The 20,137-nt window shown below is 50.0% G+C and overlaps 1 protein-coding gene across 2 annotated transcripts in view; it reads right to left on the reverse strand.

Annotated features, from left to right (window-relative positions):
- Window positions 1-3,952: 3,952 nt before the first annotated feature.
- Window positions 3,953-20,137, reverse strand: part of GPT2 (glutamic--pyruvic transaminase 2) — a 33,168-nt gene continuing 16,983 nt past the window's right edge. For both annotated transcript variants that reach the window (XM_036088259.2, XM_078063098.1), the window contains 7 exons: window positions 19,709-19,952; window positions 15,790-15,869; window positions 13,823-13,959; window positions 10,370-10,544; window positions 8,792-8,947; window positions 7,628-7,740; window positions 3,953-6,407 (listed from right to left, as the gene is read on the reverse strand). In XM_036088259.2, coding sequence (XP_035944152.1) covers window positions 6,317-6,407; window positions 7,628-7,740; window positions 8,792-8,947; window positions 10,370-10,544; window positions 13,823-13,959; window positions 15,790-15,869; window positions 19,709-19,952 — 996 coding nt within the window. In that variant the 3' untranslated portion in view covers window positions 3,953-6,316. The remainder of the gene's footprint in view (window positions 6,408-7,627; window positions 7,741-8,791; window positions 8,948-10,369; window positions 10,545-13,822; window positions 13,960-15,789; window positions 15,870-19,708; window positions 19,953-20,137) is intronic.

A 20,137-nucleotide genomic window follows, 5' to 3' on the forward strand; every position in this document is an offset into this window, starting at 1 on the left:
AAAGGTCGTGTCCTCAGATTAGGGTGCAGTAAAACAACAGCAACAATAATAGCTAAATCTCACACAGCATGTATCGTGCACAGACATGTTGTCCTTGTTGTCATGGCTCAGATGCCACCCATGGCAGCTACATTCCAAGTAGCTACAGGAGAGGACAAGGAAGTAAAGGGACGAAGGGGAGGTCGCCTTCTGCTAGGGGAAGTTTCCTAGCTTCCACACTATTTGTGTCCTATTACATTTGTGGCCACTTTTTATGGAATTTATGGCCACATATAGGAGCAAGGGAGGCTGAGAAATGTAGGTTTGATTTACCCCGTTCTTAACTTTTCAGGTTTGTTCTTCTGTCATGTAGAACCAAAAGAATCCTAACTTACATACTCTATCTCCTTGAGTGGGGTTTTGGTACCCAATGTGTATCCCATGATGCTGACCCAAAAGATTGCGGGCATCCTGTTTTAAAGTTTGAAGTCAGCAATGGCAAACAGCAGCTTATCTTAACCATAAAGGGATAGAGACCCACAGAAGTCCTGTGGGGGAGGGCACAGCCCCATGTAAATACCAAGGAGTCCAGTAACCTCAGTTCCTAACTGGTGCCAGTTAAGATGGGCTCGCACCAAAAACAAACGTCCAGTTACTCTAGAGTTGTCAAAGGTGATTTTTTTTTTAAAGATTTTTATTTATTTGAGAGAGAGAATGAGAGAGACCATGAGAGGGGGGAGGGTCAGAGGGAGAAGCAGACCTCCTGCCGAGCAGGGAGCCCGATGTGGGACCCGATCCCAGGACTCCAGGATCATGACCTGAGCCGAAGGCAGTCGCCCAACCAACTGAGCCACCCAGGCGCCCCAAAGGTGATTTTTAAATTGGACCTATCTCATAAAGACTCTAGTGTAACTGGACTCAAGGCATTTTTATTTCAGAAACTGTGACTAAAAAAAAAATTACCACTGACAAGAAAAACAACTAACCAGTGTACTCTCCATACTCTGCCTAGCAGAATGTTCACAAGTTTTGGCAAATGGTCCTCACTGCTTCTAAATGTCATTTTCATATTGCATCTGGCATATCAAGGGCATATTTTCCCATTCAGTTTCAACATTATCAAACATGTGTCCTATCAGCACTGCTCTAAACTGGAGATAATCATGGGAAGCGCTAAGAGGCTACTTGCCGGCAACTATGCTAAATCACTCACACACATACACACACACTCACACACAATTTTTTTCCCCATTTAGTGCTCATAACTTATCCTATTGCTCCATGAGTGGGTATTATTACCACCATTTTACAGTTGCTAACCGGGGCTCAGTGACCCCACAACTGGTAAGAGCTAGAGCCAAGGTGTCCACCACAGTCTGCCCCATTCTGGACTCTGCCACAGGGTGAGGCCCTTGAAACTTATGACAAACACTTATGGATGCTAGTTATGCGGCATTATTTTTAAAAACCAAGAATTGTTGGGCGCCTGGGTGGCTCAGTTGGCTAAACGACTGCCTTCGGCTCAGGTCATGATCCTGGAGTCCCGGGATCGAGTCCCGCATCGGGCTCCCTGCTCGGCAGGGAGTCTGCTTCGCCCTCTGACCCTCCCCCCCCATGGTCTATCTCATTCTCGCAAATAAATAAAATCTTTAAAAATAAATAAATAAATAAATAATAAAAACCAAGAATTGTGTACAACCTAAATGCTTAAGAGGCAGCTAACTAAATGATGGGATCGTCCATAGAGTAGATGAGGTAACCATCCAAACTGCTCATCAGGCACTTCTATTAATACGTTGTGATGCTGAAGGGGGAAAAAGTTAGGATCCAAACAACACACACATACACATCTCAACCATGCTAAAAATATTCTCAGGAAAAGGACAGTCAGGAAATCTCCCAGAATGTGAGGCTTGATTAACTCTGGTTAGGGGATTTCAAATTTTCTGGACTTTTCTTCATTTTCTGGCTTTTCCACACTAACATGTTTACTTTGATAATCAGAATATTTTTGAGTTTTACACTCTTGTGTAATGTATACTTTTGTGGTCTGAACTTGTCAGTTATCACCAGGATTCTGGATGTTTAAATATCTTCAAAATCTTTAAGATCTTTAAGATCTTCAAAATTTAGTATCTTTAAAAAGACTTCAAAGGGATGGTCCCAGTATTCGCATTCAAAGCAAAGGCAGATGAAATTGGGGAGGAGACAAAAAATGTCAGTACTTTTTTGTTGTGTTTTTTTTTTTTTTTTAATTTTTTTCTTTAAGCAAGAGAATGAAATCTCAATAGGAAACTCCAGCTGACCTGTGCCTCTTAAGGAAGACTGGGTGGGTACCTGGCAGTAAGTTCCATCTTCTTTTTTCTTGGGGAGAGGGGTGTCTCCTGGCTTGGGGGCAGGATGAAGGCCAAAGATATCTGGCATTTCTCAGAAGGCATTGAGGAGAGGCGGGCAAATGCATGTTCCTTAAATTGGTAGAGAACAGCATCCTCCTCTTCTCCCGTGCCTGACCCACATGCTTCTTTTAAGCCCAGCACACTGGGTGGATAGAATTTGAGTACTGAACTGTTTGGTGGCCATTCTATCTATGGCTTTTTAAGGACAGTGACCACATCTTACTAACTTTTGACTCCCCATCCCCTAGAAGTCCGTAGCTCATGGGTACTTATCAAACATTTACTGAAGGCTTTCTAGGTGTGTTACAGCAAATCAATACCAAAAATAATATAGAGTACTAATCCCTATCTATTTAACGAGCTCTGTATAATAGACTACACCAAGTTTAGTCTGCAGACAAGATGTATATACATTCCCAATGTGTATGATGAGGGAAGATGCAGAGAACACCTCTAGTCCCCTTGGTTATCAACCGGTAATGACCTTTAACCAGCCCACCCTAAACACACCATTCCCTCCCCCAGTCCCTTTCTAAAGAGCTACCTGTAGTAAATGAGGTGCCCCTATCCTACAAAGCAGCTTCTCTTCCAATGGCTCTGATGAGGCCGGTGATTCTAAGCCTCTTTTCTACCTCCTCCAGCAAGCACAGGGCCAGCTGAAGCCCCCAGGCCAGAGAGACAGATTCAAGAAGGGCACATGGACCAAGGTAGCCAAGATCCTTCCTTGGAATTTTTCAACGTGGAGCTGGACAAGACAGGCTTTGCATTTAACAGAGTGAACAGGAGAACCTAAGCCAGCTTCCCTCCAGGACTTCAGTAAATTCCTCTTTCCTACTTCAGCCTTCCATTTCTTCCAACTGAAAGAATCCTACTTTTTTTTTTTTTTCTTCTCCATTTCCCAATTCTTCTTTAATAAAGACATATAAGAATTTTAGTTTAGGGTGAAAAAGTTTTGAATTTCAAAACCACACATCAAAAATGATGCGGATCTGGGAGAGGCTGAGGAAAAGGAATGAAATCCCTCGTAACAATGACTCCCGCTTTTCCCACTGGCCTCGCGGCGCATCGTTCTTCTTCCACCAGACAGCAAAGGTCTGCATTCATTTTAACAACATCCCATTTAAAGAATCCATGTTTTCCCACCTCACGCAACAGAAAGCCACTCAGGGTCCGGGGGGTTGACACCTACAAGAAAATGGAGACTGAGAAATTGTGACTGAAATCTGTAAGTATTGGGGGAAAATGTTATTCTAGTGCTAGGAATATAAGTTACAAATAAAGATGTAGGGACGCCTGGGTGGCTCAGTTGGTTAAGCGGCTGCCTTCAGCTCAGGTCATGATCCCAGGGTCCTGGGATCGAGCCCCGCATCGGGCTCCCTGCTCCGTGGGGAGCCTGCTTCTCCCTCTGCCTGCCGCTCCCCCGCTTGTGCTTGCTCTGTCTCTCTCTCTCTCTCTGATAAATAAAATCTAAAAACAAAAAACAAAGAATGAAGATGTACAATTAGTGACATCTGCTTCAGTTTAGACTGATACCTGCTTGAGTAGATGTAAACTATACGGAAAATTAAACACAGTCACCATTTTGAACATGTATTTTATTGTATAGAAATTTCCAGCAGAGCTATCATTAAGTACCTTTACCAGGAGATGCCTATGAGAATCTAAATTGGAAAACAGGGACAGGCAGGCCTGTCAGCTCTTCCTGCAAAACCACACAACACAGGGACAACAACCAGTCGGGCCTCGGGGTTCGGGGTGATGGGCCACCCAAGGTACAGTCCAACATCCCCCATGTGTGGATCTAGATGAACAACAAAAAACTTTGCAGGTGTAGATTTAAAGCGCAACCCAAAATGACTTCCTTTGGAGGTACCCAAACAAGACACCGGAACAGAGTCTGTAAAAAATCAAATCTATCACGATCAGTGTTCCTCCCCTGAATGAAGTTAACTCCCTAAGTCAGCTGACCTTATGTTTTTATTTACTTTAAAAGCAAACCAAGTGCATACAGCGTCTTTTTAAAAAGTCTTGTAAACGTTGCAAAGTTTTTAGGTGTTATTTATAATCTGAAGAGATTCATAAAAAACTACTGGACTTGTTAAGACTACAAATAGTAGCCCCCTTATCCCCCCATGAAAAAAGCAATTGTTACAAAAATATAAAAAATAGACTAGCTTCTACTATGTAACCTCTCCACCAGAAACCTCACGACTCCGGGACACATTCTGTTTTATGCACCATCCAACAAGCACAAGTGCAATTTTCTCAATTTTTAAGGAAAAGTTCCCGAACGTTCCGTTTGTTCTTGAGATTGTAGCTTTCTTCACAGGGGCTGTAATGCTAGGAAGTAGGGACAGTCTGTAGTCTCCTATCGCCTTCCCCTGCATGGGCCCAACACAGAGATTACAGCATAGGAGGCTGCCTTCAAAGCTCACGCCTCTTCGTATTTGTCTCTCTAGCTCCTTCGATTCCAATTTGGGACTTGCTGGGTCCCCGGGCTCCTAAGCGGGCCTTGGCTTCCCCCACTGCCTACTGAGGAAGGCCACTGGTAGGAGGGGGCTCTCAGAGAAGCCTGCTCTTCCCAGAGCACCCACGTTTTGGGAGTGTCGGTCAGGCCCCCACCCAGGTTTGCTAATGCCAGGAAAGCGGCAGGCTTGGTGGAGGATACTTCCCCGGCTGGAGAGAGGACTGATATCCCAGGACAGTCTGCAGAGTCTGGGAGGGAAGCCAGCAGCAAACGTGGAGGCGAAACACTTGGCATTAAGATACTTGGATAAACTTCGAATCCAATTACATGTACTCGTCCACAGCAGCCAAGCTACCAGGCACTTTGACCAATTATGAGCTAGGAAATGGGCTGAATTCAGTTTGAAACAACAAGACACTACAGGATGCGGCTGGTGGGGAGGGCTTGACTGTGGTCAAGTCCTTGAGGATGCCCCCTCCCTCATCTGGACATCTTCAGTGTTTCCTTATCCCTGCTGTCACCAACAGGGGGCGATGTGTGTAAAGGTTCAATGGAGCCCTTGGTAGAGACCGGTTGTTGGCTGACAGCAGGATGGATTCACACGTCGGCAAGCAGAATCCCTCCACATGATGGGGATATTGCTGGGCTGTACCCTGCGTCCCCGAAGTCCAGGGAGTCCTCTCAGACGGGGGTCCCAGCCTAAGCACGCTTAAGAGAACCCTTCATGCCCGAAGCCCTCACTACCTACTGCTCTATGTGCAGAGTCCTCTCTACCTGCTGCGTGCTCCCACGTGGAGACCTGGTTCGCACCCACTCTTCCCCTGCAGGACCCGCTGACCTTGGCCGTGGCCCCCAGTATCTGTCACAACCTAGGCTGGTATCCAGTCCCACCCCGCCTGCACCATTCTTGCCTGAGAGACAGGCCATCTGCCTGCAGGCCAGAATGGTGGGCCCTTTCTGAGCCTCCAGTGGACTTCCAGGCTCTCCTGTTTGAAGAACTAGATTTTCACACCACTAAGGGTTTTATTTCACAGATCATGGTGGTGAGTTTAGGATTTCCAGTCCTCGCCACGACTGTCATACATTTCCCAACACTTTCTTACTTCTTCAGATCTGAAACATCTCTCGCCCAACATACCTTGGTTGTTTTAAACCCCAAAGGACCTTTCCCAAAAGCAACAACAACGGATTCAGAGAACGCTGGCCACATGTGCTGAGCAAGTCCCCTCTACTTTGGTTGCTTCAAAAAAACAGGACTTCTGAGATATCCCCAATCACATTGCTCAGAAGAGAAGTGCTCCCAACATCAAGGCACAAAGAAAGAAGTCTCTTGGGGCAAAATGACAACGAAAGCGACCAGTGACCTTTGTGAGGCCTGAGGCAGAGTCGCTGGGGAAGGCAAGTTCAGTCTGGCGTGGGTGGGCATCAGGAGGAAGGCCTGACAAGCGGGTCTCCCTTTGGGTCTGAGCAGTCCTCATGCGTACTTCTCCAGGAATTTTATGTGAAAGTCCTTCACCTTCTGTAGAACCGTCTTCAGCTTCTCCACTGGAGGGAGGATGGTCATTCTGTCAGGAAAGAGGACAGCGTCAGCCTGGACACAAGTCGCTCTGGAAAAGCGGAGAGGAAGGAAAGCAGGAGCTCTTTCCTTCACCTGTGTTGTGGAGATGAGGAGCCGTGGGCAAGCAGTGGGAGGGGGAGGCTGCGAAAGCACCAGGCCCGGGGCAGAACCTGTAACTCGCTGAACCACCCCCACCCCAATTCATACATTTACTTTTTACCCAAGTAACACATGGGACCAAAAGCAGTAAGCTGGCGGCAGCAGTAAGCTCACTGACAGGTCCGCCTGTTACGGCAGAAGGCCTGCACCACATTCAGACCGGTCTGTCAAATAAATAAATAAAATCTTTAAAAAAAATAAAAAATAAAAATCTCTTAGAGTGAGAACCTCCAGTCACAACTCTCCCTCCAAAGGCGCTCCCCAGTTGCCATGGTAACTAACTCCTTCCTCTAATACTGCCAGTATGCTCCCCCACCTGAAAGGCAGCCCTCTCGATGTAACGGTTTCTTGAATGAGCCATGACTTGCCAAGATGAACCTAACTAGGGTGGAGAGGCCGAGCACACACACACACACACGATTGTCCATCCGGGGCACGACCTGAGTCAGGACTTGGCTCCAGGTGCTAACTAAGCTCATGACATTTCTTTTTTTAGCGTCTGCTGCAGGAGACATGTGAGAGCACTGTGCATGGAGAAGGTGCTGTTCCGAGCAGAACCGGCCTCGGTGGGGAAACCCCGGCTGAGCTGCTCCCGCTCACTCAGCAACCCGGGCTGCCATCCTGGCAGGGTCCGGCACATGCTGTGCAGTGCGTCCCAGAAAGTGAAACTGCTTCCATTGTTTCGGATGCAGCGTCTCTGCAGGCTTCTGGATGAGCTCCTGAGCACCTGGACGCTGTATGCTACCGCATGGGATTGGAAAAGGACAGGGAAATAAAGAAAGAAAACCCCACCTGAACATTTCAGATGGTATGTGACAGATGGAGGCAGTGGAGGGGGAGACAAGAGCGGTCAAGGAGATGACCTTGGGGCCCACGCAGAGTGTTCCTGACTCCCTGGACCCAGGTCTCAGCACGGCTCTGCAGCAGGACGGGGGGGTGGTCTGCGGCAGGGGGGTGGGGCTGTACACATCTCAGTCTCTGGAGCCAGCCCGTGCTCTGTGATAAGAAGCCCCAAGTTTTCCAAGACCAAGCTGGGACCAGCCCCATGCTACAGACAGACAGAGGTACCTGAAGTGGTAGGTGCCTTCCCTCTGCCCGAAGCCACTGCCCGGTACGACGCAGATGCCGGTCTCCTCGAGGAGCTTCATGCAGTAGAACATGTCCGGGGCCATTTTATGGGCCTGTGGGAGCAGAGCAGAACTTAGGCTTCGTTTATGGCTTTGTACAAACACACCACCGAAAACTCGAAGGCAAGTAACCACTGGAGCAGCAGGTTCTTTCCCACGGCGGGGCCCTTCTCCCCTCTCTCCCTGCAAGGACCGAGGCGGGACAGTGCACGTGGCCGAAGCAGGTGCAGGGAGCAAGGAAGCTGAGAGCTACTTCAGGATGGCCATGGGCTGCGGTACTTCGGCCTCGCCCAGGACCGGGGTCTCTGTCCTTTGTGACCCACACCCAGGCAGCAGCGCCACAGGCATCCCATATGCCAAGCGCATAACCCTCTGACAACGAGGCCCTGAGGGCTGCGCCAGGCGGGCTTCCAGAGAACAGCTCCTCGGGGGCTCTGTTCACAGTGCTTCTCACACCTCGGTTCGTACAACCTGCGGTACCCGCTAAATGGGTGCCCGGCCTCCAGCACCAGGGATTCGGCCTCAACAGGTCTGAGTGGGGGAGGGCCCAGATTCTGAATGTTTAACGGAGGTTTGGGGGGGCATGAGGACAACACCTTCAGAAATACTGCTCTGGCCCTTGATCCTCGAAGGAGGGTCTGGGGCACGGCCTAGAAACGTTGCACACACGAATCCCGGGCCTTATGTGACTTCCTGCAGCGGCAGCGGCATTTCAACAAGACCCCGGGGTGATTTCGCGTCCACACCAGCTGGGACAAGCGCTGCTCTGGGACAGTCACTGCGCAGAGCAGATGCTGTCATGGCCTCTTCAGTTTTAAATGCATCACGTCACGCATGGGGCACCTGCCTTCTGAACACTGGCGTTCAGAGCAAAGATCGGCACTGCTCGCCCGGGGCTGGCCTCACCTCTGCCCCTTCACCACAGCATGCTGCAGGGCTGGGCTTCCGAGAGCTCACCGTCTTTCTGCTATAAGCACCATCTGGCCGAAGGGTCCACGAAATTCCAAGCCCCCAGAGCCAGTACTTTTGCTCCCCGAGGCAAGAAACAGCCCCCAACCCAGCAATTCCAAGTGAACCCAGTGCGCCCCCGCCCAGCACCCCAGACCTGAGCTGCTTCCACGGCCTTTCTGGGGATGAAGATCTGAGGAAAGGCGTACATAGCGCCCTGCAAGGGGTTGCAATGAATTCCGGGGACTTGGTTAAACAGGTCTTCTGTCAGCTTAGCCTTTTTGGCCAGATTACCCAGGACAGACTCTTTCTCCTGAGGAGACACAGAAAACACAGGAGTCAGCGTATCTCTGGGCATCATGGAACGGCTCCAGCCACTGGAAACTGTCCCTTCAATGTGGGGGCAACGGAGCAGCCTGGTGAAAAGTGAGCTCATGTGTGCACGAACACAGCAAACCAGGGGGGTGGGCGAAACACATCCCTCTCCAGGAACTTCTTCCCTGGGTGCTCAGCCCAGAAGGCTGCCCACGGCCCCGGGGCACGCAAGTACAGGGAGTTCTGGGCGACAGGTAGGTCCTGCATAGCTTGTCTCATGGCTTCTATTCTTGTACAGGAGGTCCTTCCTGAACACAAGAAAACCCCGTCCCAGCCCAGAAGTCTGAATGGACCCGGCCCTGGTTGGAATGCTCTAGAACATGCATCTAGGAGCTGGCCCAAACTCTTCATCTGGGGGGAGGCCACTCTCAATCCGTGTGGTGTGCATAAGGCATGTGACCCAGGCAAAGCAAATCAGTGACTGGCTCAGAGGTGAACATTTCCAGGACTTCTGCTGGAACGGGGATGAAAGCTGTAGCCTGAGAGTGAATGAAACGTGGTCCAAGCGTACAAGGAACTATCATTCAGCCTTTAAAAGGAGGCAAATCCTACCACATGCTAGGACTCAGGTGTACCTTGGGGGCATTATGCTCAGTGACATAAACCAGTCACACAAAGACAAATACTGTCTGGTTCCACGTAGATGAAGTACCTAGAATAGTCCTATTCATAGAGACAGAAAGTAGAAGAGAGGTTAGCAGGGGCTGGGGGACAGGGAAACAGGGAGTTAGTGTTTAATGGGGACGGAGTTTCAGTTTGGGATGAGGAAAAGTTTCTGGAGATCGATGGTGGTGATGGCTGCACAGCAGTGTGAATGGATTTGATGTACTAAACTGTTCAGTTAAAAATGGTTAAAATGGTAAATTTTACATCCTGTGTATTTTACCACAATTTAAAATAATGTGAGCCTGGAACAGCAGGGGCCTGACTTTTTGGTTATGTGACCCATACATTTTTGTTTAAACTGGTTAAAGTTGGGTTTTTGTCCCTTGCAGTTGAAAGGGACGATCACTTCGAGCCGCAAGGATGGCCGGTCAATACCATGCCCATCCCTTCCTCCTCTTCGGTTTAGTAACAGAAGCCCCTCAGGTGTTCTTGGGACGCGAGGCCCTTCCCTCAGGGTACCCGCCCACCCGTGGGGCTCACGGGTGAGGAAGAGGGAGGCGTCTTCCACCTCAGACCACAGCCCAGCCGCATCTTCACACCTACCCTCGTGGGGTGGTTCTGGCCAAGAGGAGCCGTGAGCACCCCCGGGAGGCCATCTGGAGGGAGGCCGGCCACGGTGACCCCGAGTCCAGCGTGAATGCTCGTGGCCCCGCAGCGGCAGTGACACGAGGGGCCACAGGACACAGCGACTCACCCTGCGGAACTGCTCGAAGGATTCCTCTCCAGGTACTGGGGGGTTCACGACGATGTCCATGGCAGCCTGCCCGGACACTGGCGGGCACAGTCGCACGGACAGCAGCTTCACCAGCTGGCCTTTGATCTCGGGGTGCAGGTTGATCACCTCCATGTAGCCTCCTCTGTAGCCACACCTGCAGGGTTGAAGGGAGGAGGACCCACTGGTCACAGAGCGGCCTCAACTACGTGCAGTCGGGTCAGCCAGAATGTTCTGTAAGCATCCCCACGCCCAACACGGAGCAGCCAGGTGTGGCCGAGTTCTTCCCAATGGGACGTGAACACAGTGACATGGGCGAAGTCCACATTGCTTCCTTACAAGGAAAAAGCATGCTCTCTCATCCTCTCTCTTTTCCCATTTCCTAAGGAACGGAGACACTGGAGCAGCAGGCTCAGTGCTGGAGATGGATGCCCCGTGTGGACAAGGCAGAGCCCAAGTCCGCGAGTGACCTCGAGGTCAGCCTGTCCTGACCTCCCCCGCCTTTGGGCTGTTATGTCACGGGCACCTTGTTTCAGCCACTGTATTTAGGGGCCTCTTTGTTAAAGCAGCTTAGCCTGAGGCCTAGCTAATACACCAGCCCCTGTTCCAAAGGGGTGCATGACTCGGGCCCGCACAGGCTCCAGGGCTGGGTACAGATTCCCTGGGGCCATGAGCACAGCCGGAGGACTTCTGCCAGAACTCCTGCTGCCTGAAAACAAAGTCAACCCAAAGGAGAGCAGAGCTGAGCAAGACAATGAGACCAGGCAAGAAATCAGAGACAGAGTCGCATCGACATCTTCCCAGACTTTTCACCCATATTAATTTTTTTTTAAAAAGCCTCTTCGGTGTAGGTCGGTTCAAGTCGAGTTTCCATTAGTTATCACCAGAAGGATCCTGACTGATACAGAGTCAAGTCACATGAAAGTAAGCTGAGATATGCAATGAGTTAAAAAAACAAAAAAACAAAAAAACCTTCCAGAACTGACTCGGCACCAGCAGTCACACTTTCTGGAGCTGTGCCTCCTCCTCTGGGCTGTGACTGATAATGTTGGGACTAATGACTACAGAAATGCAGACTCCCTGAGGCAGGAATCTAGTCTTACCTTCCTCTGTATACCCCACACCCTCAACCTCAAGAGCACCTGACACAACGAGACACTCAGTAAAACGCCACTGGTATCAGCCTGCAGACCAGCAAAGGCAAGTTCCCACATTTCATCTCTCAGCTGGGTCTTCCAAGGCAAGAAGATAAATTCTGGTATCTCAGAAGGGTTTGCCCTAACAGAGGCTGAAAGAAGAACTTTCTGCTTAATCCTCGGCTGATGAGTAGAAAATCAAATTGAGAAGAGCAATCTGATCTCAGGTAATCAGGATCTGAGGACTGTGGGGCGTAACTCAGGATTCCAACATCCAGGAGACTATTAAAAGAATAATCAAGAACACAATGCAGAGATGGCTAGGTATGTGATAAAAACGAGCTTGAAAAATGAGTTAATAGAGAACAGACTTATTTAAGAAAAGAGCTACATAGCACATGAGTCTAGCAAAGATAAAGCGCTGCTAGGACCACAGACCAGAAAGACCAGCATAAATTAACCCCTGCCCACATCAAATCAAGCCAGCTGGGCAGTCATCCCAAAGGTACAGCTCCCTCCACCTGGCCAAAATATTTCTCCAAGCTTCACAGTTCCATCAGCCTCCAGCTCAACAAGGGAGACCCTTCCCCCATCCTAACACCTGGCGCAGGAAAGACCCCACCCAGTGTTGGGGGGATGAATGCCCTAGTCTTTCCTTCTCAGCCTCTTTTGCAATTTCCCCCTCTTCTCCCACAGCTTCTGAGCAGTGAGGGCCTAGACCAGTCCTTAGACCTCGTGTCTACCTACACTCACTCCCTGCAGTACGTCCCGGCTCAGAGATCTAACAACTCATTCACTGCATCTCCCAAACTTCAATCAGCTGGCTCTCGGCCCTGAGCTGGGGACTCACACAACCATCTCTATCTGGACATCCAATGGGCATCTGCAAATTCAACACATCAAAAAAACAATTCCCAATCTTTTCCCCAAACCTGCTTCACCCACAGCCTTCCTCATCCACTGATGGCAACTCCATCCTTCCTGTTGTTTGAATAAAAAACTTGCGAATGAAACTTGACTCCTCTCTCTCACAATCATCTTTTCCATCAAGCAACTCCTGTCCACTCCACCTTCAAATATATCAGGATCCAGGGTCTCCTCCGCATCTCTATCCTGGCCCACAGTACCTCGCCTGGCTGTAACAGCCTCTTGTCTTAAGTCTCTGTTCCTGCCCCTACCATACAGTAACCAGACAGTGGTTAGTAAAACCTAAGTCAGGTGAGTTTGCTCTAATCCTCCAATGGATCCCATCCTGCTCTGAGTAAAAGTAGAAACTAACCGGGGCGCCTGGGTGGCTCAGTTGTTAAGCGTCTGCCTTCGGCTCAGGTCATGGTCCCAGGGTCCTGGGATCGAGCCCCGCATCGGGCTCCCTGCTCGGCAGGAAGCCTGCTTCTCCCTCTCCCTCTCCCCCTGCTTGTGATCCCTCTCTCGCTGTGTCTCTGTCAAATAAATACATAAAATCTTTAAAAAAAAAAAAAGTAAAAACTAACCTAAGTAGCCCAGGTGATCTGGCCGCCTCTGACTTCTTTGGTCTCAACATCTGCCACGTTCCCCCTCATGCACTCGTTTCCAGCCCCGTGTCCCTGAACATTCCAGGTATGCCTCAGGGCTTTTGCACATGCTATTCCCGCTTAGAATGCTTCTCCCTCAGATACCTGCCTAGCTCCCTCCGTCCTCCTCGGTGACCCTGCCCCCACCACCTGGCATTCCCACTTCTTCTCTATTTTTGTCCACCGGACACATGATTTTATTCATTTGTCTACTGCCCCTCTCTCTTCACCAGAAGCTAGCTGTAGGGCAGGAACGGCTGTGGTTTGCTCCCTGCTGTACCCTCAGTGCCGAGGTCAGTACAGGACTCACAGCAGGTCATCCGTAAGTATTAGCTGAGCGAACAAGTACAGGACTGGAGCAGACTCCCTGGCCCCCGTGCTAGGGGGAGGGGCACATACAGCTTGGTCCCCTGGCCTGACGGCCATCTGTCCACTCAACCTGCCTTCCCTGGCCCCTCCGATTTCAGTGTTGGAGCCGCAGTGATAGAGCGGGCAGAAAACACTAGTGTTGGAAGCTGTTGTAGGTCCTGCTTTCATCTGCATCGTTTACCGTGGTCAGGTTTCTTTCAAGCAGGACCTTATTTTACATGAGCCTCTGCACAAGGGCTGTCCTCACACCACAGGGCTCCCAGGCGGGGGATATGGCCTGTCTCCTGTTTCTTGGATCAGCAGAGGCCGTAGGTAGGGGCAGCCTTCTCCATCCAGCAGGGTGACTGGAGGCAGTGGGAGGGAGGTGGACGCCAACGTACTCGCCCATGTAGCCCTTGGAGGTAGAGTGGAAGGATGCAAGCTCCACGTTGCTGGAGTACTCGGGCCCCATCTCGTAAAGCACCTTCTTAAAGGAGTGGAATTTGCAGTCTGGAGAGTACACGTTGTCCTGGTACACCTGGGGGAGAGGACAGGACAAGCACAGTCACCCAAATTCCCCAAGAGGCCTGAGCTCATGCAGGCTGCTGCCGAGGGCGGGCATGGGTGCTCAGGCTCAGGCTGTGTGCTATGAAGCCCAACCTCTGATGCTACTTCCAGGAATGAGCCAGGCCAAAGGAACCTTCCAGAACAAGTAAAGAGGAAAGGCTTTGGGCTAGATGCCCACTTGATTTCTCCCATTCCCCCACACTCACCTCCACCCAATCTCCAGACCTTTCTACTTCATCTGACCAGTGAGGACGTCAAGGACTCCTACCTGCCCAAGCCAGTTTTCTCCCTGAATGTTTACTTCCTTCCATAAGACTAATAATGAAAGCAGTCCATGTAGCTGTCCTCTGACCCCCCACTTCAAGTGCTAAATGTGTTGCTCTCTTGGCCCTTTACGTCACCTACCCCGTTCGGAACCATTCTGTTTCTCTGTTCATCTCACTGCCAGCCTTCCACAGACTGCACCCATGAGCAGCGTCCACACATGCCCTGTTCTTTCCTGTGCACACAGTCTACACTCAGCAGACAAGCACCCCACTCCGCCCTTGGGGATGAACTTCTCACACTCATGTTGGGGATCAGGGAAATGGAGGCTCTCGGGGACACTGTGGGGCCACGGGAGGGTCAGCCCAGCTCCACCTTCAACAAGCTATGCACAGCCCTCCTTCTCTTCCTCTCCCACCTTCTCCTCTTCCCAGACCTGAAGGGGAGGAGGTCTGCACACCAGGTCACTCTGCTGCCCCATCTCTCCTTCCAAAATGAAGACTGTTAACACCTGATACTAATATAACCCTGTATGTTAACTATACTGGAATTAAAACAATACGTATTTTTAGACCCATCTGCTAATCGTGGCAACAATGTGATGGGTAAGCCGTGTGTGTGTGTGCGTGTGTGCGCAGGGGTCAGGCGGTATGGGGGGTGCTAGTGAGCAAAGAAATGAAACCAATGTGCTAGAAGCTACCACTGACCAGAAATCAGGAAGAAATGAAGAAGTGGAAAGAGAATTTGACAGGCCTTGAGTTTCTTCCTTACAAAGCAGGAAAAGAACAAGCAGCCTTGGCTCCAGAACTGGGGTTTCAAGGAGCGGCAATCATGAAATTAAGATTTCCCTACCCTCCCCCCCCACACACACACACACAGGCTGGTAGACACAGAAGCACAAGGAGGCACAGGAACGCAGCATTATGCCCACCCAGAGCCCACTCTCCCTTCCTGAGAATGAGTCCCTCAACGTGCCCTCAAGGAACACTGCTCCCCCCCCCACACCCGCTCTCAGGGGAGAGAGCTCACCCCTTGCCTGGGGCCTGGTCAATTTGCATACTGCAACCACTGGCCACAGTGATTGGTTCAGCAATGGGCGTGTGACCCAAGCTGCACCAATGAGGCTCGATTCTGAGACTTTTGCAGGAATCACCAGGAAGAAATGGTCTTTCTAGGCTGGGAAGACAGCAGGGCTGTGTGTGAGGCCAACGTGGAAGGACAGAGAATCTGAGAGATAGGGCTGGGGTCCCTGGACTTAGCCCCACACCTGTTACCCCTACCATCCTTTAATTTTTCTTTTAAGTTTAAAGTGGTTTGGGTTAACTTCCTGAAATTTATAACCAAGAATCCAAACCAATATAGGGATGATTTAGGTCACAGTGTCATAGGTTGTAACATCCTCATCCTTGGTTAGAATCACTCCTCCAACATCTAGAAAGTTCTCTCTGGTTACAGAAGAGTCAAGTCTGGCTCCCTCCCCCTAGAAGAGAAAGCTCAACCTCACTCCCCACGGAGGAGAGAGCTGAGCAACTCTTACCTCATCAGCCAGGAGAAAGAGCTTCTCTTCCCAGGCAAAGTGAATCACATCTTCTATGCACTTTCTGCTTTGTACCTGACCTAAAAAAATCCCCAACAAAACCAGAATGCAGCTTGTAATGCTGTTTAAATTGTCCCTAAGTAAGAACCCCACCCAGAATCACTCAGGTGTTCTATGTTCCCACACGACCCTTAGGGATCACCCTCCCTAGTTGCTGTGCCTGATAAGGTGTAGTCAACCTCTAGGGACCCCTGAGTGTTGGCCTCATCTGTCTGACTCATTTAAGCCACGTACATGGAGGGAGAAGTGTCTCACACTCAACTTTCTTGTTACTCTTATGAGAGTGTTGTGTGTGTGTGTGTGTGTGTGTGTGTATAGAGGGATATGTTTGTCTGGGCTAGAGGACAGTGTCCTAAAGAGCAGGAAAATAAAACTGAAGGGGTTAAATCAATCAGCTCTGCCTCCCCCACCCCTTACCACACACCAAGAGCAGCCAACGGAGAGAATCACACTGGCTGATAGAGAGGTCGCACAATGTCCCAGAGAGGCACTCACAAGCTCCGTGAGGCAGGGACAAGATCTGTATGGCTCATCGGCTATCCTTAAAGCCAGTACTCAGCAGGTGCTTGGCAAATATTTGCCACGTAAGCACTACATTAACAAGCCTGTGCACCTGCTCTGGTGTCTCCTGTCAGCCGCCACGTGGGAGCTATGCATCGCTGCTGATGACCGGGAGCACACTGCAGTCCTCCCTTTCAAGGTCCCTCCCTTTGAGGACTTGACTCAACACAAGCAGTGGAAACCACCACCCCCCGTGTTACAGAAATGAGTACAAAGGGCAAAACAGTACTCTCCCAGTTCACAGGAAATACCATGGGTTTGAGGTAGGGAAGGACCAAATGCTACAAGGTGGAAATGGAAACTTTCTCCCATGTTTCCTGACCCCTACTCTGGGCAGTGCCAGAGGTGCTCCCATACTCTCCAGGAAACACCACTACAGTCAGGCTTGCTGATTGCTTAAAAAAGGCTGCTTCTTTACTGTGCACGTATGTGTATCTATGGATATTACCTATAACTCTGTGTGTATGTGTGTCTGTCTTTGCACATTATTTATGTATACATATATATCTTGATGCAGAGCAATACGTAGAGTATATTACCTTTTTGTTAAAAATAAAAATATCTATGTTCTTCTCTGTACGAGAACATCAAGAACATGTCTGGAAAAAAATTAGCTATGTCTCACAAAAGCACTGTATGATTCAACCAGGATCTCAGCCTTGAACTATCTAAGCAATGAACCAATTCCTTTACTAAAGGTCCAACTTTTCTCTTGCCAAGCAAGCGCTAAACCAGGCTTCCTATGAAGCTCAGGGTTCTGGGATTCCGGAAGGACGGCAGCCCTGGATTCTACAGGAACCAGCCACTTTCCCACAGACTGACAGGTTGTGGCTACCCAGGGGGCTGGCTGAGCCTGCCAGCAAACCCTACTGGGCTTGCCTCTGATCCCACTAACTATCCTGTTAGAATGCAATCAAAGATCTGAGCAGCAAGAATATCAAAACCATGTGCACATAATGCCAACGGGAGTGCAAAGAGGAACTAAGTCAGGACCAGGGCCTCAGAAAGCCTGCCGCTCAGCAGAGGGAGTGGAGCCAGGATATGCCCATGATTCCACTGAGGTGTGCAGCGCAAACCTGAGGACAAGGACAGAGCTTGTTTCTCTCCAGCGCCTGCGAGTCACTCAGAACATGCCTCAGAGCCAGTGGATGGATAGACACATGCGGTGGGTGGTGTCAAAGGGACCAGGACACAGCTGTGCCCAGCAGGGGGAGACACGAGACCACCTCACAGAAGGGATGACTTTGACACAGAAGGCTGGAGAGGGGTCTTCCAGGCCTCTCACCACAGGCTGGGCCAGAGGAAATTTCCCACAACCTAATGAGAAAATCTGTCACTTGAGCCTGCTCAGGGTCCTTCCCTTCTTCGAGTAACAGAGCTCAGCTGTTCTGCCGGGAATTGCCTCTTTTTGCGCTCCAGCAGGGGCAAGGGACACACACCTGGCCAGAACCTTGATTTGACTGGTGCAGGGATGGGCAGGTGACCCAACTTGGGCCAAAGAGTCTGGCCTGGAATTTTTTTAAAACTATGGGCGAGGCTCTCTGCTGAGGTTGCTCAGTGGGCAGGCCATGGCTGGAGCTGCTGAAGGTCACATCAAGGACAGAGCCTTCCTGAGGACTCCACCCAAGACCTGGGAAAGGGATGGAGGTACCTAGGACAATGCTGCTGACTCAGGTGTGCCGCTTTACCCCCGCACTTTACAGTTCTAGGACCCAACCTCTTCAGGCTTGAGCTGGGTTTCTGTCTTAAAACTCAGAGTCCTGGCTTATTATCCCAATCCATCTTGACACCTTTCAGCCAAAGTGCTCACAGTGTGTGGTCCAGACAAGATACATGGCCATCACAGGTAGGTTTCTATTTTTCATCCCCCATCTTCCAAGGCCTGACTGATATTTCACACATTCAGACCTCAGAAAGCAGAACCAGCTTCTGCCACTCATATAGTTACTCTTTAAAAATTACTCATATTAATATACACTCACATGATCCCTTTACCTAAAATAGTCAAGTCTTTGATGCAAATATTTCTTCCCAGACAGCCAGGCGAGAAGATATACGTAAATGCCTGGCTAAGAAGTTACCAGCCCTCTAACAGAAACTAGGCATACAGAGTATTTCCCAAGATATAGGACCTGCTACTACTCCAAGCTGGGACCAGGAGCATCAGCATCACCTGGGAGCTCGTTAGAAAAACAAATTCTCAAGCCCCCCACCCCCGGCCTAATTACATCAGAGTACCTTGGAGTGGGGTCCAGCAGTTTGTTTTTTAACAAGTTAAAGTCGGAGAACCAACGTCCTCGGGTGGTGGTTCTCATCCTCAACGCAGGGAATATTGATGCCTGGGCCCGATCCCCAGAGATTCTGGCATGCAGCCCTGCCTTTAGCATTTTTAAAAGCTCCCTTTGTGATTCTAATGTGCAACCGGGTTTGAGAAGCCAGCTGTAGTCATTTTCCTACTGCGTTCTGGTTAGACTCTGCATCCCTACCTCCAGGGAGCTGATGTACATAAATGAGTGTTACAGCCAGCCGCACCCATTTTCTGCACTCAGGAATTCAAGTGGTGCTTTCAGCTGATTGAAGCATCATTTGATGTTCCAAAGAAGCAGATTCCACAATCAACTCCAACTCGTTTTGGCCCTGACCCAATTTATCTCAACAAAGGAGGAGAGAGGAGCCCTTGTTCTCGGCATCCAAATAGCACTGGGGGCAAATGAAGCCAGTGGCCCAGAAAGATCAAAACAGGGAAGGCTGTGCATTTTTTTTTTTAAGAAAAATATGTAAAAATAGGAATGCTTTTCAACTTCTGGAAACAGGGTTTTTCAGTTTGTTTGCTGTTGTTTTTAACAAGGCATTTCCTCCTCAGGTCTCAAAGTACACAAGTAACATTGTGTCAAAGAAAAAACGCACACACCAGCATTCTGATAGCTGGTTCAGCAAAACAACTAGGAGTAAAGGTAAAACGAGGCCTGTGATTCATGGGGACAGGTTGTGTGTAAATAACCTCAAGGAGATTCTTTGCAAATGCAAGAACGTAAAAAAAAAAAACAAAACAAAAAACTGGTTTTAATAATAATACAACCCTGTCCAAAAAAAAAAAAAGCCTGCATTTGTTCACCTCCTAAGCTGGCCTGGCTGGTGGCCGATTTTATGGCTTTATGTTAGCAAATCTGGCACTGGATTGGGAAACTGGGAGCAAAGAGAACGTCGCATTATTTAACTCTTTAGTGTCCAGACGTGTAGTACACCAGCTGCCCTGCCCCCACCGCCCAAGAAACTGGCGAAGAAGTGAAGCACAGACCTGTGGGGTTCCCAGGGTTGATGATACACAGCACCTTGGGGTCACAGTGGTCTTTGGCCTCCTGCAAGGCCCGCCGGAGCTCGTTCACATTTAGGGCCCAGCAGTTCTCCTCATCTAGGTAATAGTTCACCTGGATGGCATCGAGCTCGGAGATGACAGCCGAGTAGAGGGGGTACTGTGGGATGGGGATCATCACGCCGGTCCGGGACTTGCCACCCCCAGACACCAGGATCTTCAGGATTGTCTGCAACAGAGAAGTCACGGCTTCCAGGGACACCGCCAATCTCCACCCTTTGGGGGCTGCCAGGCAGACTCCCCAGGAGGCCCCAACCCCAGCCTTTTACCAGCCACCCCGCTGCCCGCCTTTGGTGCAGGCCCCTGTGAGCTGCTTGACTTCCCTGAGTCTCACGGTCCCCATCTTTAAAACGA

Source organism: Halichoerus grypus, chromosome 15, assembly GCF_964656455.1.
Source record: "Halichoerus grypus chromosome 15, mHalGry1.hap1.1, whole genome shotgun sequence".
Taxonomy (NCBI): Eukaryota; Metazoa; Chordata; class Mammalia; order Carnivora; family Phocidae; genus Halichoerus; species Halichoerus grypus.